General features: G+C 36.5%; 1 protein-coding gene across 1 annotated transcript in view; it reads right to left on the bottom strand.

The window, feature by feature from the left end:
• Positions 1 to 11,036: 11,036 nt before the first annotated feature.
• The window catches only part of LOC127846088 (tRNA-dihydrouridine(20) synthase [NAD(P)+]-like), a 52,247-nt gene continuing 44,577 nt past the window's right edge, over positions 11,037 to 18,706 (bottom strand). The window contains exons 10-11 of the mRNA XM_052377266.1: positions 12,482 to 12,647; positions 11,037 to 11,090 (exon numbers count right to left, since the gene is read on the bottom strand). Of these exons, the coding sequence (XP_052233226.1) occupies positions 11,037 to 11,090; positions 12,482 to 12,647 (220 nt within the window). The remainder of the gene's footprint in view (positions 11,091 to 12,481; positions 12,648 to 18,706) is intronic.

Genomic DNA, 18,706 nt, shown 5'->3' on the forward strand with positions numbered 1-18,706 from the left:
CATTCAAGGTCACAGTGACCTTGACCTTCAAATGAATGACCTTGAAATGTCCAGTGGTTACTTACTAGTTCTGGCCAACCTTCATGTCAAGTTTCAAGACTCTAGGTCCAAGCATACCAAAGTTATAACAACTTTAACATTTTTACATTCAAGGTCACAGTGACCTTGACCTTCAAATGAATGACCTTGAAATGTCCAGTGGTTACTTACTAGTTCTGGCCAACCTTCATGTCAAGTTTCAAGACTCTAGGTCCAAGCATACCAAAGTTATAACAACTTTAACATTTTTATATTGAAGGTCACAGTGACCTTCACCTTCAAATGAATGACCTTGAAATGACCAGTGGTCATCTGTTAATCCTGGCCAACCTTCATGTCAAGTTTGAAGACTCTAGGTCCAAGCATACCAAAGTTATACCATGAAATAAGAACTTTAACATTTTTACATTCAAGGTCACAGTGACCTTGACCTTCAAATGAATGACCTTGAAATGACCAGTGGTTACTAACTAGTTATGGCCCACCTTCATGTCAAGTTTCAAGACTCTAGGTCCAAGCATACCAAAGTTATAACAACTTTAACATTTTTTATATTGAAGGTCACAGTGACCTTGACCTTCAAATGAATGACCTTGAAATGACCAGTGGTCATCTGTTAATCCTGGCCAACCTTCATGTCAAGTTTGAAGACTCTAGGTCCAAGCATACCAAAGTTATACCATGAAATAAGAACTTTAACATTTTCGAGCACGCCGCCACCCCGCCACCCCGCCACCCCGCCCGCCCGCCCGCCCGACAACATCAATCTATAAGCCGAGATTTTTTTGAAAAAAATCCGGCTAAAAACAAGTAGAAACACATTCGATGAGTGGGTTGAGAAATTCCCTTGTCTTCAGATTGTTGAATCTGATAGCAGAAGGATGGAACAACCTATACTGCGATTGAATACATAACAGTGACTTTATGTAGGTACGGTTTTGAGAAGCTAAATTCACGTTTTATTGCAAATACCCAATTCAGTTGTTTGTTTTGGTACAAATACCCAATTATTTTTTATATGAGCGGGCATCATACTTTTGGATACCCAATCACGTTTTCCATTACCCAATTCATTCTTATTTTGAAGGGTATTACCCAATTACCTCAAAAAGCTTATCTGTAGCTCTGCTTACTCCAAATGACAAGGTCTGACCTTGATATTCATAGGAGTATAATTAGATGCACTGTGGTCAAATAATTGCCATTGGTATTCTTCTATTTTATATATTCTGTATTTGTACTAATAAAATGTCATTTGAAAGGAGATTCCGCCTTTGTTTCTTAAAATAATGCAGTCATAAATTAAGTCCTTATTTCAATGTTAAGAATACATATATTTCCAAGGAACATGGTTCCTAGCAAGATTTTTCAAAATCAGTATTTCATACAAAAAAATGTTGATACAAGAAACAAATATCAGATGGTGACTGACTACAATAAAGCCCTTGAGCAATTTGTGCTCAGGTGAGCTACACATCCAAGCGTGTCATTTGTTTAAAAAATAAATTTCAAAATTACAAAAATAACTTCAGAAACTCATTTCACAAAGTTAAACAAAATAGCTATTTACAAACATATACAAGTTTGCACATTGCATAAAAATAAAATATGGCCATCATAAGTTGCATTGTGCACAACCATAATTACATCTTCAATATAACTCATGATAGACTAAAACGCTCTTAACCTGATCCATAACACAAAGTAAGGCTATGATGCACTTTCCATTAGCGGAAAATGTGTTGGTTTCTTTTTAGACACAATGAAATTAATATAAATTTACCTATTTATAATACTTTAAACTGGATTAATCTAACATCTTTATCATAAGCTACTGACCAAAGATAATTTCTCATTCGAAGCATCTACATCACATTTACCGCCATTCAGCGAAGAACTTTTGTCAAGGTCTTCCTCCATAGCTCTTTCAAGTCTATTTTTAGCAGCATCACTCCCAGAAAGCACCTTCTTGTGTCTACAAATAGCGCTGACATCATCCCTCATTTGGAACTCCTCCCTCCAGGCCCTCAGCACTTCATCATTTGGACTAGTTGTAGCCGGTTTTCTCCCATCATGCTCTCCTATCACAGTCAGTGCAACAATGGCTGCCGCCTGCTCAGCAAATTGCTTGGACTTCTCCCTAGCAAATAGCAGCAGTTTAAACACATCCACAAATGATTAACACATTTACCTCAGTCTACAATATTATTACAAATGCAACAAGAGATATGTTTGTCAGAAACACAATGCCCCCTATTGCGCCGCTTTGAAGCCATAAATTTGACCTTTGACCTTGAAGGATAACCTTGACCTTGACCTTTCACCACTCAAAATGTGCAACTCCATGAGATACACATGCATGCCAAATATCAAGTTGCTATCTTCAATATTCAAAAAGTTATAACCAAACTTTAATGAAGGTTAAAGTTTTAGGAAAGAAAAATACAATATTTGACCTTTGACCTTGAAGGATGACCTTGACCTTGACTTTAAACCACTCAAAATGTGCAGCTCCGTGAGATACACATGCATGCCAAATATCAAGTTGCTATCTTCAATATTGCAAAAGTTATCAAACTTTAACCAAGGTAACAGTTTTGGGACACACACAATGAATGAATGAATGAATGTCAGACAGACAGACAGACAGGCCAAAATCAATATACCCCCGATCTTTCGATCCGGGCGCATAAAAACAAGATTACACTAAACAGCAGTGTTAACACTTCCACAAATGTCAAATACATTCATCTTAATATACAATATTATATAATCAATTTGTTTGTAAATATCATTTTTTATTTTTAAATGTTCATATAAATGAACACAATGAATACATAATATTTTTGATGCTGGAGTAAACTTGTGGCCATGATGTGCGTGATTTTCAATAGAAAATAATCTTTGAACATTTTATATGGATCAGATCAGTTGAATCAAGGAAGATCTTTAAGAAACTAGCATTATTTCAAAGGTGATGTTGCAACACACAATATTATTGGCTGTGCTTATTTACCAGACAAAACATTTTCATTTAAGTTGTACTGTGTTTCTATAACATTTTTGATGAAAATAATTAGGCAATATGAATACTGTGTGTGATTTGAACCAATTTTTACATACTTAAGAACTTTTAGCGCAATCGACGCAAAACACATCAGTAAGTCATACATTTTTAGATACATCCACAAAAACAATGGTCACTAATAAAAATATATCTTTTACCTAATTTATCAGCCATTTTAGGCAAAAAGTTTCATATCATACGCACACACACACAATATCACACTTACCAGTAAGTTGCAGTGTATTTCATATCATAAGCACACACACACAATATCACACTTACCAGTAAGTTGCAGTGTATTTCATATCATACGCACACACACACAATATCACACTTACCAGTAAGTTGCAGTGTATTTCATATCATACGCACACACACACAATATCACACTTACCAGTAAGTTGCAGTGTATTTCATATCATACGCACACACACACAATATCACACTTACCAGTAAGTTGCAGTGTATTTCATATCATACGCACACACACACAATATAACACTTACCAGTAAGTTGCAGTGTATTTCATACCATACGCACACACACACAATATCACACTCACCAGTAAGTTGCAGTGTATTTCATATCATACGCACACACACACAATATCACACTTACCAGTTAGTTGCAGTGTATTTCAGATCATACGCACACACACACAATATCACACTTACCAGTAAGTTGCAGTGTATTTCATATCATACGCACACACACACAATATAACACTTACCAGTAAGTTGCAGTGTATTTCATACCATACGCACACACACACAATATCACACTCACCAGTAAGTTGCAGTGTATTTCATATCATACGCACACACACACAATATCACACTTACCAGTAAGTTGCAGTGTATTTCATACCATACGCACACACACACAATATCACACTCACCAGTAAGTTGCAGTGTATTTCATATCATACGCACACACACACAATATCACACTTACCAGTATGTTGCAGTGTATTTCATATCATACCCACACACACACAATATCACACTCACCAGTAAGTTGCAGTGTATTTCATATCATACGCACACACACACAATATCACACTTACCAGTATGTTGCAGTGTATTTCACACCATCCAGAGTGAGGACACTCTTGTAGCATCGGTCTTCTCTCCTCTCCACCTACAAACAGTTGCCATGGTTAAAAAAATCAACATACAACTTTAGAACTGAGCTTAAAGTCCCTTTGGAATTTCATGAATGAACAATTCTATCTGCCTTCAAATGCACTAATGGCCATTGCCCATCTGGATTACATATGTATATTGTTTTGGTTCAGATAAGGAAGATTTCAGGTTATTTGAGCTCAGGACTAATGTTATAAATTATTGTCTAAGTATATAAAACAAGATGTGTTTGTGAAACATTATGTTTGACCCATATATTTGACCTTGAAGGATGACCATGACCTTTCACCAGTCAAAATGTGCAGCTCCATGAGATACACATGCATGCCAAATATCAAGTTGCTAATTTCAATATTGCAAAAGTTATGGCCAATGTTAAAGTTTGACGCAAACAAGCAAACAAACAAACTGACAGGGCAAAAACATTATGTTCCCCAGTATAGACAAGGGGACATAAAAAGAAACATCCAATCTATTAAACTGTACAAGGGGGGGCAACTCACAGTGTCGTAGGAAGCCTTCTTGTTGGGTTGTTTCTGTGTCCACAGGTGGACACGCTGCTTTGGACTCTCTCCTATACCGTAGTCCTTCCTGGGAAAGAAAACAGGAATGAAACGGATCATTAGCAAATACAGTCCATGATAAATGAATTCAGGTTTAATCACTATTGAGCTGACTTCAGAATATTTAAGGAGAGACATGAGAATAACATGACTATCAATGTTCTGGGTAGATGAACACATTGAGGTAATTTTTTGAATTCTACATTGTAAGGGCCGGTTATAATCAAAATTAGGGAACTTATGACTTTATTGTCTTATATGAGCCCCTTCGCGTGAAAATGGGTTTTATATTATATGCCAACAACACAGCTCCAGAACAGTCTGCCAATCATGCAGGCTGTTCAGGTGCTAGCCTGTCTGCTTAGGACACCACCAAACCTTGCATAACTTTGGTGTTTCTGACCCACTGCATGATTGCACAGGCTGGACTGGAGCTATGCTAACCGCATATGGCATAAGATCCTTTATTGCATGATGCTGCTATTCAATTATCACATGATAACTTTAAGTACATAAAACACAAATAAATATAAAACCTGCTTACTTGATAAACCGAACAGGCATCTCTACGAGAGAGGTACCGTCCTCTGTTTTCCTTCTCTTGATGCCATGGCAATGGTCTACCTGCTCTCTGTTCCTCTTACGGGACTCAACTGCCCTTGCAAGGTCGTCAGCCAAACCCCAGATATCACTGCATTGAAACAACAATAGTCAGTCAAACCCCAGATATCACTGCATTGTAACAACAATAATCAGCCAAACCAAAGATATCACTGCATTGAAACAACAATAGTCAGCCAAACCCCAGATATCACTGCATTGAAACAACAATAGTCAGCCAAACCCCAGATATCACTGCATTGAAACAATAATAGTCAGGCAAACCCAAGATATCACTGCATTGTAACAAAAGTAGTAAGTCAAACCCAAGATATCACTGCATTGTAACAAAAGTAGTCAGCCAAACCCCATATATTACTGCATTGCAACAAACGTAGTCAGCCAAACCCCAAATATCACTGCATGGCAACAAAATAAGTCACTCAAACCTAGGGCTGTAACAAATACACTAGGTGACGAATACGTTATGTATCAGGAATACAGGGTGGCGAATACGAATATTTATTCACGAATATGAATTTCAATGAACAAAAGTAATACTGACAACTTGACATGACATTATATAGTATGAAACTATGAGTATTTGTTAATTTTATTAATTGAGTATAATTGCATACAGAAAATATGAAATATAATACTTTGAAATAAAAAAACACTGACTAGAACTGCTTAAACTTTGAACACAGCGCCAGACAAACGACGTGTATTTGGCAGGCGGGTCAACGATATCAATAGCATTCCTTTTTCTAGGCACCATGTTTGTTGATAAGATCACAATCATTGTCGTAAAGATAAACAAAAAAGAAATTCCATCTGCTAATCCTTTGTGTGTTTGTTTGAGCATCAAATCACTCGTACTTACCTAAATAAACATTAAACAACCATCGAAACATTTTTTCAATTCTATGTTGTAAATTTTCAACCGGTGCCTGCCATTTTTGTTGATAATCTCACTGTGTAACAAAGTGGTTGGGGTAAACATGATGAAAAACGCCGGAATAAGGAGAAGAACATTTAAATATAGGGGTTTATTGTATGAAGCTTCATTTGTAAGGTAAGATAAGATGATTATACTTTCAAACTCGACCATGTCGTTTGATTTTGTCAAATATTTGGTCCGGGAAGTGGCAAATAACGAATACGATTCGTCCACAGCCGTATTCGAGTAAATTCGAATGTATCGTTACAGCCCTAGTCAAACCCCAGATATCACTGCATTGCAACAACAGTAGTCAGCCAAACAACAGATATCACTGCATTGCAAAAAAAGCAGTCAGCAAAACCCCAGATATCACTGTATTGCAATAACAATAGTCAGCCAAACCCCAGATATCACTGCATTGCAACAAAAGTAGTCAGCCAAACCCAAGATATCACTGCATTTCAAAAATAGTACTCAGCCCAACCACTGATATCACAGCATTACAGCAACAGTAGTCAGCCTAACCCCAGAAATCACTGCATTGCAACAACAGTAGTCAACCAAACCCCAGATATTACTGCATTGCAACAAAGGTGGTCAGCAAAACCTCAGATATCGATTCATTGCAACAAAAGTAGTCAGCCGAACCCAAGATATCAATGCATTGCAACAAAAGAACAGGGTTCTCAATAACTTTAGGGCCAACAGGCTCACATGTGAAACCAACAGGTCTTCTAGGGGTCCGGGGGGGCATGCTTCCCCTGAACATTTTAAAATTGAGCACTTGATTTCCTGCATTTTGGGCCATTTTATGGCTATTTAAGTGGTCAACAAGGCACTTAAATTTAAGCATTTTTGTTTGAATTTTATGAATTTTAGCTTTTTTAACTAACAAAAGATAAATGGAAAACGCTCTATTACTTTTGTAAAATGTTCACTCAACATATGATGAACAGAACATCAAAATATTTTACTGCTTTTTGACCGATTCCAATATGCGCCTTTTCATTGTAGTTTTTATAATGCTTTAAGGGAGATAATGAAGCAACGTCTTTGCTTAATAGCAAATAGGAGCAAAATTACCGTAAAGACACGCAAATTTCTAAAAGTCAATTGCCGATTTTCCAAATCTGAGCGATTTTCAACCTGCCAAAATCTGATTTCAATCGGACGATTTGGCCGGCGGCCGGCTCTTGTTGAGAAAACCCTGAAAGTGGTCAGCCAAACCCCAGATATCACTGCATTGTCACAAAAGTAGTCAGCAAAACCTCAGATATCACTTCATTGCAACAAAAAGTAGTCAACAAAACCTCAGATATCACTGCATTGCAACAACATATTCGGTATAAAACAGGGCTATATAGTCAGTGTTATCTGTTTACATTTAAAACCGTCAAAAACATCCACATATTACTTAAACAACATTTTCTGCAATACCTATATTATTTTCAACAACATATTCGGAGATACCCCATATTACTCTAACATCATATTCAGAGATACCCCATATTACTTTAATAACATATTCAGAGATACCCCATATTACTTTAACAACATATTCAGAGATAGCCCATATTACTTTAATAACATATTAAGAGGTACCCCATATTAATTTAACAACATGTTCAGAGATACCCCATATTACTTTAATAACATATTCAGAGATACCCCATATTAATTTAACAACATATTCAGAGATACCCCATATTACTTTAATAACATATTCAGAGATACCCCATATTACTCTAACATCATATTCAGAGATACCCCATATTACTTTAATAACATATTCAGAGATACCCCATATTACTCTAACATCATATTCAGAGGTACACCATATTACTTCAACAACATGTTCAGAGATACCCCGTATTACTCTAACATCATATTCAGAGGTACACCATATTACTTTAACAACATGTTCAGAGATACCCCATATTAATCTAACATCATATTCAGAGATACACCATGAAGGATTTAACACTGACTTATATAGAAACCGATTAAAAGAATGTTACAGTACTTTTCTTGTTCATTTCTAAGCTGGTTTTCAAAAATATGAAGTCATTCATTTTCCAATCAGATGAAATGTTCTTTACATAGACTGAATCGAGATAAACATTTTACCATCAATTTTAAGTCCCACTTTTTTTCCAGTTATATTTTAACAATAGAGACAAGTTCAGCAAGTCTAAAATACTTAATTTGTATTAAACTCTACTACTTTTGTTCAAGAGTAATGAACACTTTTTTAATCAGGGGTGTGATTGAGGCAAAGTCAGAGGGGAGGAAAATTCTGTCGACTGATTTCAACTTCGCGAACGGCGCTCATAAGGCAATGACAAACATGAAAACATACATTAAAATAAACAACTTCTTGAACTTCATAACAATATTTCTTTATAAAAACCTGTTAAACTTCACATTTAACATACTGAGGATGCAAAGTAAACAGTATGTATTGTGATCAATAGCAGCAGTTTTTCAATGTATTGAATTACAGTAAATGGACTAAATATAAACAAACACACTTGAGTGTTCTACTTGTGTTAATGATGTATTTAACTGAGTTAAATGAATATATTTAATGTGTTTACCTTTCAATATCTTGCATTTCACATCTTCAGTTCAATGCTATTTCAGTTAACTGAACAGCGTGACAAACATAATAAAGCAGAATATGCATATGAATCGGTTAATACACAGATCCACTAACATATAAATCAAATTATGTTTGTCTATTTCCATGTTCGAACGATACTCTTCAAAATTGTTTTACTTCGCGAGTAGACTGAACTCTAGTTAAAGAAACTTCAGCGTACAGTTTTTATAGTAATGACATACCTGTATGCTGAAGCCAACCCTGTATCGAAAGTCAACCAGAGTCGTAACATATTTATGTCACGCTATAAATCAAAGAAAGCTCATTTTCTTGGATACATGTCTACATATATTGGTGAATGAATATAAATTACTGCATCGAGGAATATTTTAAGGTTCAAATGTTTCAAATGCATCTTACACTAGATGAAAATAACTCTCATCAGTCTGAAATTCACAATTTTGACGCCATTGTCGCTTTGTCACGTGACAAGTTTTCATTTGGATACGTTCGGATCGACCTTGACATTTTATGCTGAAATTGTAAACACTACGTTCGTTTTCTGAAATCTATTAATCTATTATTTGTGATTAACAACTTACATATGGTGGATTATAAGACTGATTTCAGTGTGAATCAGGTAGTTTTAAATAATATTTACTTTGAGTTTGTATTTACACTACAATTTGTTTACAAAACAACCCAGAATAATCTAAAATACCGGGAAATGTCATTCTGAATTTGAAAACACTTGAGCACATGGTATGTTACTAAAAATAGATATAACGTCATATGACCATGAAATCTCGGGAGATTCGCATTTCAAGAAAGTCTGTCACATCGCTGTTTTTCTCGATATGTAAGAGCAGAATAGATCAATTTTAAATGTTTAAGATAGTATTTTGTGAAAGAATATATCAGTTAAATGTGAAAAATGTCAAACTTTCCGATCATGGATTTGGGCCAATAACTGCGTTTAAAAGCTGTTTTGGACCGGTCTTTGTTAACTGTCAACTTTTCGGGAATTTCTGGTTGACTTTCCTAATGGGGTTGGTCCATAACTATAAAGTCGCGCCAGTCAAAAATCATAAAAAGTGACATTTAAAGTTATGGTAGCCAGAACCAATTGAACTCCAATTTGCAAACAATGGTTTTCGTGACAACAATTCACTGCGCACATTTCTAAACAAAATATGTGTTGCTTGTATATAAAACGTCTTTTTCGTTGGCAAACACATTTCATTATTCCTATCACACTTTATGATGTCAGTCTTTAATTCGATTGCTATTTGTCATTTCAAAATCTTAATTTTCGCTTCACAACGGCACCATTTGCAAACGGATCAGCTTAGAAATACCAAACACATTTTAAAAAACCGATTTTAATTGGAAGATTAGGAAATTTCAGCCAATTATATCGCTCGTTTTAAAAATGCTTAGGCAGAATCTACCAATGTTCAATGCGGAGAGATTTCACGGGCCGTGGATATTTCGGGCCGCTTATGAAAAGCGTCCGCGGAATCGGTGGTACCCCCTCTCCCCCACATTTTTTAAAATGAATTTACGCGAATCTCAGAAGTTACCCCCGGGACAACCTGATCCGCAGAAATCCGAGGAAAAATCACACCCCTGTTAATCCATCTGTTGGGTCTATTTTACTACAATACTTATTTTTATTATTATTTATCGCATATTGCTACACACTCTGTTGTATGATCCCCATACCAGATTTCCTCGACTGACTTGGCCGCCTGGGTAGCCAGCCCTTCCTGCTGGTCCATATCAGCATGTAACAAGCTCAGTATGCAGTACTAGGTGTTGGGAAAGTCATTGTCTACATTGATTGCCTGGGAAAATAGGAGAATCAAATGTGAATGCAGTACTTGGTGTTGGGGAAGTCATTGTCTACATTGATTGCCTGGGAAAATAGGAGAATCAAATGTGAATGCAGTACTAGGTGTTGGGAAAGTCATTGTCTACATTGATTGCCTGGGAAAATAGGAGAATCAAATGTGAATGCAGTACTAGGTGTTGGGAAAGTCATTGTCTACATTGATTGCCTGGGAAAATAGGAGAATCAAATGTGAATGCAGTACTTGGTGTTGGGGAAGTCATTGTCTACATTGATTGCCTGGGAAAATAGGAGAATCAAATGTGAATGCAGTACTAGGTGTTGGGAAAGTCATTGTCTACATTGATTGCCTGGGAAAATAGGAGAATCAAATGTGAATGCAGTACTAGGTGTTGGGGAAGTCATTGTCTACATTGATTGCCTGGGAAAATAGGAGAATCAAATGTGAATGCAGTACTAGGTGTTGGGAAAGTCATTGTCTACATTGATTGCCTGGGAAAATAGGAGAATCAAATGCCAATGCAGTAGTAGGTGTTGGGGAAGTCGTTGTCTACATCTATTGCCTTGGAAAGAGAATAAAATGTGAATGCAGTACTTTGTTTTTTGGAAAGTCTTTTTCTTCATCTATTGCCTTGAAAAATAGGAAATTCATATGTGGATGCAGTTCTTGGTGTTTGGGAATTCGTTATCTACATCTATTTCCTTGGAAAATATGAGAATCATATGAAAATACAAAACAAGTTTTAGAAAATTAATGATCTAAACACAGGAAAATAACCACATGTGAATTCCGCACATCTTGTTTGCGATCTCATTAGAGGATTTTTCTGCCTTCTAAGGGAATGGCTGTTTATCTCAATTTGAGACAAGTGCAACTAAATTTTTCTCAAATTTAGAATTTTGCTCAAATTTTCACTATGTTTAAATATTTGCGGCTCATTTATTCACAATTTTGCACAGTTTGCGACTCATTTTTTTATTAACATTAGGGGTCAAAGCCGCTTCACAAAGATCAGAAAACAAGCCATGCATTATTTAAATCTATTGCTCAGAAAATTGAAAAAACAAGATATGTGTTTGTCAGAAACACTATGTCGCCTTTTGCGCCGCTTTGAAGCTATATATTTGACCTTTGACCTTGAAGGATGACCTTGACCTTTCACCACTCAAAATGTGCAGCTCCGTGAGATACACATGCATGCCAAATATCAAGTTGCTATCTTCAATATTGCAAAAGTTATTGCAAAATGTTAAAGTTTGACCAAACAAACCAACCAACAAACCAACATACAGGGCAAAAAAAATATGTCCCCCCACTATAGTGGTGGGGGACATAAAAAAAAGTTGTATTGTTTTGGGAATTATGACCCAAATCTTTAGCCTTTTAAAATATGTGCAGAGTAAGTAACTAGGTTTGTGTTATGCAGGCAAAATCATTTCTAAATTTAGAATTTAAACAATAAATTATCAGACATCTTTAATCATAATAAATATGCATGGGAAGACCATCAACAAATGTTTCTTTAAATTTGCTCATGAAAACACACAGCCACAAATATGTACATAACAATTTAAAAATCAATGTCAGAATGCCTAGAAAGAGATCAAATAAATGTTTTTGACAACCACTTAAATGAAGATGCAATAGCAGAAACCAAACCACCTCTTACCAACTTGAGGTATTCTTTTACAACCTCCTTCACTGGTAGGATTCCCTTGGGTCTAAAAATAGACGTATTCCACTGGGCAGCCCTAGCAACCATCACAGATGAAGATCCTGTTGCCTCACGGAACTTGGCGATATCTTCGTAAGAGAGAATCTCCAGAGAACCACCACTGTAATCAGTATACAGAGTATCAATGAAGTAGCTATGTATATAATTATGCTACATGTATCTTATGTGATAAATCAAAAGTCTCCTTTTACAATAATTGTGTTTTGCCAAATACGACAAAGTGTGTCTTTAAAACTTTACAGTTGCCACTTACTTCACTGCTTCAAATAAAAATGAAAATGAGGTCCCTTAATAAGTTAAGGTCCCACTTTGCTTTATCAGGAATGGTGAGGTCTAGTTAAGGACCCACTTTGCTATGACAGGAATGGTGAGGTATAGTTAAGTACCCACTTTGCTATGACAGGAATGGTGAGGTCTAGTTAAGGACCCACTTTGCTATGACAGGAATGGTGAGGTATAGTTAAGTACACACTTTGCTATGACAGAAATGGTGAGTTGAAATTTTAGGACCCACTTTTTTTATGACAGGAATGGTGAGGTGATAGTCAAGGACCCACTTTGCTATGACAGGAATGATGAGGTTATCGTTTAGGACCCACTTTGCTATGACAGGAATGATGAGGTGATCGTTAAGGACCCACTTTGCTATGACATGAATGGTGAGGTATAGTCAAGGACCCACTTGGCTATGACAGGAATGATGAGGTGATCGTTTAGGACCCACTTTGCTATGACAGGAATGATGAGGTGATCGTTAAGGAGCCACTTAGCTATGACAGGAATGATGAGGTGATAGTCAAGGACCCACTTTGCTATAACAGGAATGATGAGGTGACAGTTAAGGACCCACTTTGCTATGACAGGAATGATGAGGTGATAGTCAAGGACCCACTTTGCTATGACAGGAATGATGAGGTATAGTCAAGGACCGACTTTGCTATGACAGGAATGATGAGGTATACATGGTTCAAACAGAAATCTCAAACCTAAATTCAAGCACTTTTCAGTGACTTTTCAAGGCCAAATTTTGATTTGCAAGGCCGAGAAACTGTACGTTAGTTTCCTTTAAAAAAATGCATTTTCAAGCCAGATTATCACAGTAAATATCATTTATTTGCTCAAACGCATTAAACTTATTCCACAGTAACTCATACATGTTATTTCTACTTATTACATACAAATACATGTCATACATCCTTAACTCAATGAGTCTCGCATATGTATTTACTTTTTTAAGTTATCACAAACAAACACATTGTCTCTTTCTATGCTCACATCAAACAGACTAGTTCATTTCATTTAAACAGAAGTCAGTTACTATTTATCATTTTGTCTTTCACAGCTTTGCTTTCCTTTTCCAGTTCTTCCAGCTGTCTCCTCTTATCCTTACAACCCATCCTTAAAATATTGCTTTCTGTGACAAAAGCAAAATTTCTAGTTGCTTCAGCTTTCTCCAGAAGTTTTTCAGTTTTCTCCTCCAACATGACCACATTACTCTCAAGTTTTGCTTTTTTTGTCTTTCAGTTGGTTAAGTTCTTCAGTTTCTAGTTGCCTTTTTAATTTCATTTCTTCAGACAACTTTTTCTCTTTTTCTACAGACAAATGTGCATTGTACTTAGCATTCGAAGACTGAACTGATTTCAGCACATCCTTAGTTATGGGAACATTCAAAACACCCCGACAGTTTTAACATAATCACATATATTTCTTAGTCCAATTAAAGTTTCCTTTGCAAGATTTTCAACAACCAACTATTTATTTACAGAAAATCCTCTTTCAACATCGAACTGACCATGGCAGAGTACAAGTATTAGACTTACCACATTTTTCAGATGTCCATAGTCATTTGTCAGTATCTTTGCATAGAATGCATCCAACCGATCCTATTTAAGATGAAATTCAGAGAATGTTATCACACCTAGCAATCGAATTCTATCAATAAGTTTATTGTATTCCTCGTACACTTTGTCACAATCATTATCATTAACCTTATGCAGACTGTTCAAAAGGTGAACTAACCTTTTGAACTGCTTCCTACATTTTTCAGGTTTTCCAGCCATCATTCTTGGGTCCAGTGAGGAAAGGTTTCTCACCAGAGAGTACTTAACTGGAGATTTCTCCAGAATTTTCTGAGAAGTTTTTTCCAGAAAGTCTTTCACACTCATACAAAACTCCATTCTTTGCTTTTCTGAGGTTTTAGGCTGAGCATCCTTCAAAGCTTTTTCTGCCTGAAAGCCAATTTCAACTTTACTGTAAGTTACATGCAGTGTCTTATCAGATGGGTCTATTTCATTACCCAAATTGATGAGGTAATTTTCTCCATAATGTCAGGTTTGATGAACCGTCTCAAAATGCTGATGAGCTAAGCTAGTACCCAAGAAGATGGCCATAGGAGCTTCAGTTTGAAAGTCAGAGAGGAATGGGTCCAACAACTTAGCTACAGACTTGAAAACATGCAATTTAGCGATAATCAGTGGATCTTTCACTGCTGTCCTAATGACTTCGTACGACTTGCAGGTTGGTGCTTTTGACTTCTCTGTCCCCTGGATATACTGCTGTATGTCGTCCCACACTGATATGGCCCGTTCAGTCACCGGAACATTTTCCAGCCACCGATGATTTGCAAACTTCAGGGGAAACTGTGTGCTTCCAGTTATCTGGAAACAATTTGTACAAAAGTTATACATGAAAATCATAAAAAAGGCAAAGCCAGAGTTTGTGAGCTCTTGTATTGAATAATGAATTATAAAGTTTTAAGTTGTTCTGGTCAAATTTTCCTGCACTAACCTTGAACCTAGAGCTTTAAGGGCCTAAAGTTTGCTGGATTACTATCAACTGTTTGACCAAGAGCAATCAAACCGTTCTGGCCACATTTCGTAATTGTGTTGCGAGGGCGAGCTCATCATTTTGACAGTTGTGGTGCTTTGTTATTGTAAAGTTTTTTTTCCAGTTATAATCTAAGAAACTAGGTCATTGTGTCTCAACATCAATTATCTAAATATCCCTTCACATGATAAAGAAGCAAAATATCCGAAGACAGTGAATACACTGTAATCTGATCTTCATGGCTGCCTATATTTCAAAACATGCAGCAGACAGTTAACTCACAGTACTTTCCCCTTACCTTAGTAAAGCCCTCTCTCCTGGCTGGTGTGTTTTTGAAGAGGTAGTAGAGGCTCGTAAGGATATCACCAATTTTCCACCCTAAAATACATAAGATAATCAAAGATCAAATGATAATAGTTGAGTTTAAAAAAAAATACTTGAACAACAACTTGTAGCTGAGCAGAAATTTGAATGCACAACAACAATGGAAATAATAGTTTTGAAAAATTAACTTATTAGTCATATTTTCAAAAGCTGCACAATTTATAAACATATATATTTAGAAAAAGATGAAACAAATTTATTTTAATTATTTTTATTGCCTTAAGTTGCAAACCTGTTGCATCAGCTCCCGCCTTAAAGCTGTTATGGACTGTATGTAGTCCTCATGACCCGACATTCACTAGCTTTGTTTTATGTTCTCGGGTTAATTTTTCCGTAAGCCCATCATAGAACTTCCAATTAACATTTGGACCATCCATGGAAACCTGAATCATATCAGCCGGCTAGAGGGAATACAACACAGCCTTGCAGAAATGGTCTAACATATCAGTGGCTGTGGCATGACCTGAAAAATATGTACACAAATTTTAAAGAAAATAAATCCAGGAAATAATTGTCTTTTTCGCCTAAGCGTATAAGACAGGACATACTCCATTTATTTTTGCAATATTTTTTGTTTGAATTTTAAACATTTAGCTCACACAAAAAATGGAACAAAAAAAAACATCAAAAAGATTATGCGACCAGACAATGACTATTCTCTTCTTCTGGGACATCAGTTTGGTATTTCCATTGCTGAAGAAAAACTTCATTTAATTTATAATATACAATTCTTCTTTGTAATCAAAATAATTATACCATTAAGGCAATCATTGATAAATCATAATCATGACACATGATGAATTGTATGCATCTAAATAGCAATACGGAATAGACAATACAGTATAATATAAATAACTTAGATTTCAAGAATGTATCATGCCAATCAACCATATTATAGAGAACAGTATTAATTGCACAAAAGCATACCAAGAAACTCGGAAGTGTAGTATCTTGTTATGACTTGACTTCTGTCCCAGAACTGCACATGGATATCCATTTGCTTGGATTGGTCTTTCTTGTTTAAACTTTCATCAAAAGACACTGAGTACAGTCCACTTATAGAACTATCAAGTAAAGTTTTGAATGTTCAGCTAGCCCAAAAACAGCCACATATGCTGTCTTGCGGTCTCCGCAAGAAAATTCTTTGCTATGGTACTGTCATGGAACAAAACCTGAAATAACTTTGTAATGTTTTTATTGGAATTGAAGGATTGATGTGTGCAAACTGAATGCAATACCCACAATACTTCCGCTTTCAACATATCATTTTTTGTAACGAATTTGTCTATATATGTCTGCGAGTTTGATACTGCTGCTGATGGTTGCGAAGATCCTGGAATTTGAATATCTTCTATCTGCACACTCTCTGTGGCTGTGCCTTCCTGGTTCGACACAGATGTGCTGTTGTTGTTATCCCCACGTTTTTCGGAGAAAAGGTGGGGATATTGTATTGATGTGCGTCTGTTTGTCCGTCCGTCATGGCCACCTGCTCCTCCTACACTATTAGCATGAAACTTACAAACATGGTAGCTATGAGCATATGTGCGATGGTGACAGTGACGGAATTTTGATCTGACCCCTGGGTCAAAAGTTATGGGGGTTGGGGCGGGGCCGGGTCAGAGATTTTCACTCATTTTTTTATGTTATTTTACATAAACTTCTTCATTTCTGCACCGATTTACTTCAAATTGATACTGAGCCTCTCTTATGACACTAAGGTCAATCTCAACTATGCATGGCCCCATTACCAACCCTGGGGCACCCCGGCCACATAGGCCATGCCCACCCAAAATTGCCTTTTACTATAATTTCTTCATTTCTACACCGATTCACTTCAAATTGATACTGAACCTCTCTTATGACAATACAGTTAATCTCATCTATGCATGGCCCCATTACCAACCCTGGGGCGCCCCGCCCACATAGGCCACGCCCACCCAAAATTGCCTTTTACTATAATTTCTTAATTTCTACACCGATTCACTTCAAATTGATACTGAACCTCTTTTATGACAATATAGTCATTCTCAACTATGCATGGCGCAATTACCAACCCTGGGGGGCCCCGCCCACATAGGCCACGCCCACCCAAAATTTCCTTTTACTATAATTTCTTCATTTCTACACCGATTTACTTCAACTTGAGACTGAACATCTTTTATGACAATAAGGTCAACCTCAACTATGTATGGCCCCTTTACCAACCCTGGGGTGCCCCGCCCATAATAGGCCACACCCACCCAAAATTGTCTTTTACTATAATTTCTTCATTTCTACACCGATTCACTTCTAATTGATACTGAACTTCTCTTATGACAATACGGTCAATCTCAACTATGCATGGACCCATTACCAACCATGGGGCGCCCCTGGGTCAAACATGCGGCGTGGGGATACGCGTCGGCCTCTGCCGCGCCATTTCTAGTTTATATCTGTTTGAGATTTAACAGTTTTAACAAAAGTAGCTTCCTGTTTCACAAAAAACACATCGCAGGAACCCTGTTTACTTCTCAATTTCATGTTTTCTTTGTGGGTTTCCCCTTTCTCGTGGCTTTCAAAGTGCTTTCCCCCATCCCTCCGACATCAATGGTCTTCATACAGACCCAACAATGTGCTTTTCGAATGTCATTTCTTTTCTGTACCCAGGAATATTCACAAAACCACCCTGGTTTGAAACGACACTTCCCCATCGCTGCATTTTCACTCGCTATAATTGATCACAATGGAGTGCGTCTGATGTAGTACACATAATCTGTGACGTGTACACATAACATTTTGTACTCAAAAGTGTACTAAACATATTTCGAACTCTAACTTATTGCGCGAAGGAATTTTTGATAAATTTTCGTAATATTTCCCTTAAGAACAATTTAAGTTTATAATTAAAGCGATGAAAAAAGCAATTTTGAGCTAAAATAAAAAATTTCAAGGCTTTTTTACGTGAAATAA

Source organism: Dreissena polymorpha, chromosome 9, assembly GCF_020536995.1.
Source record: "Dreissena polymorpha isolate Duluth1 chromosome 9, UMN_Dpol_1.0, whole genome shotgun sequence".
Classification (NCBI taxonomy): Eukaryota; Metazoa; Mollusca; class Bivalvia; order Myida; family Dreissenidae; genus Dreissena; species Dreissena polymorpha.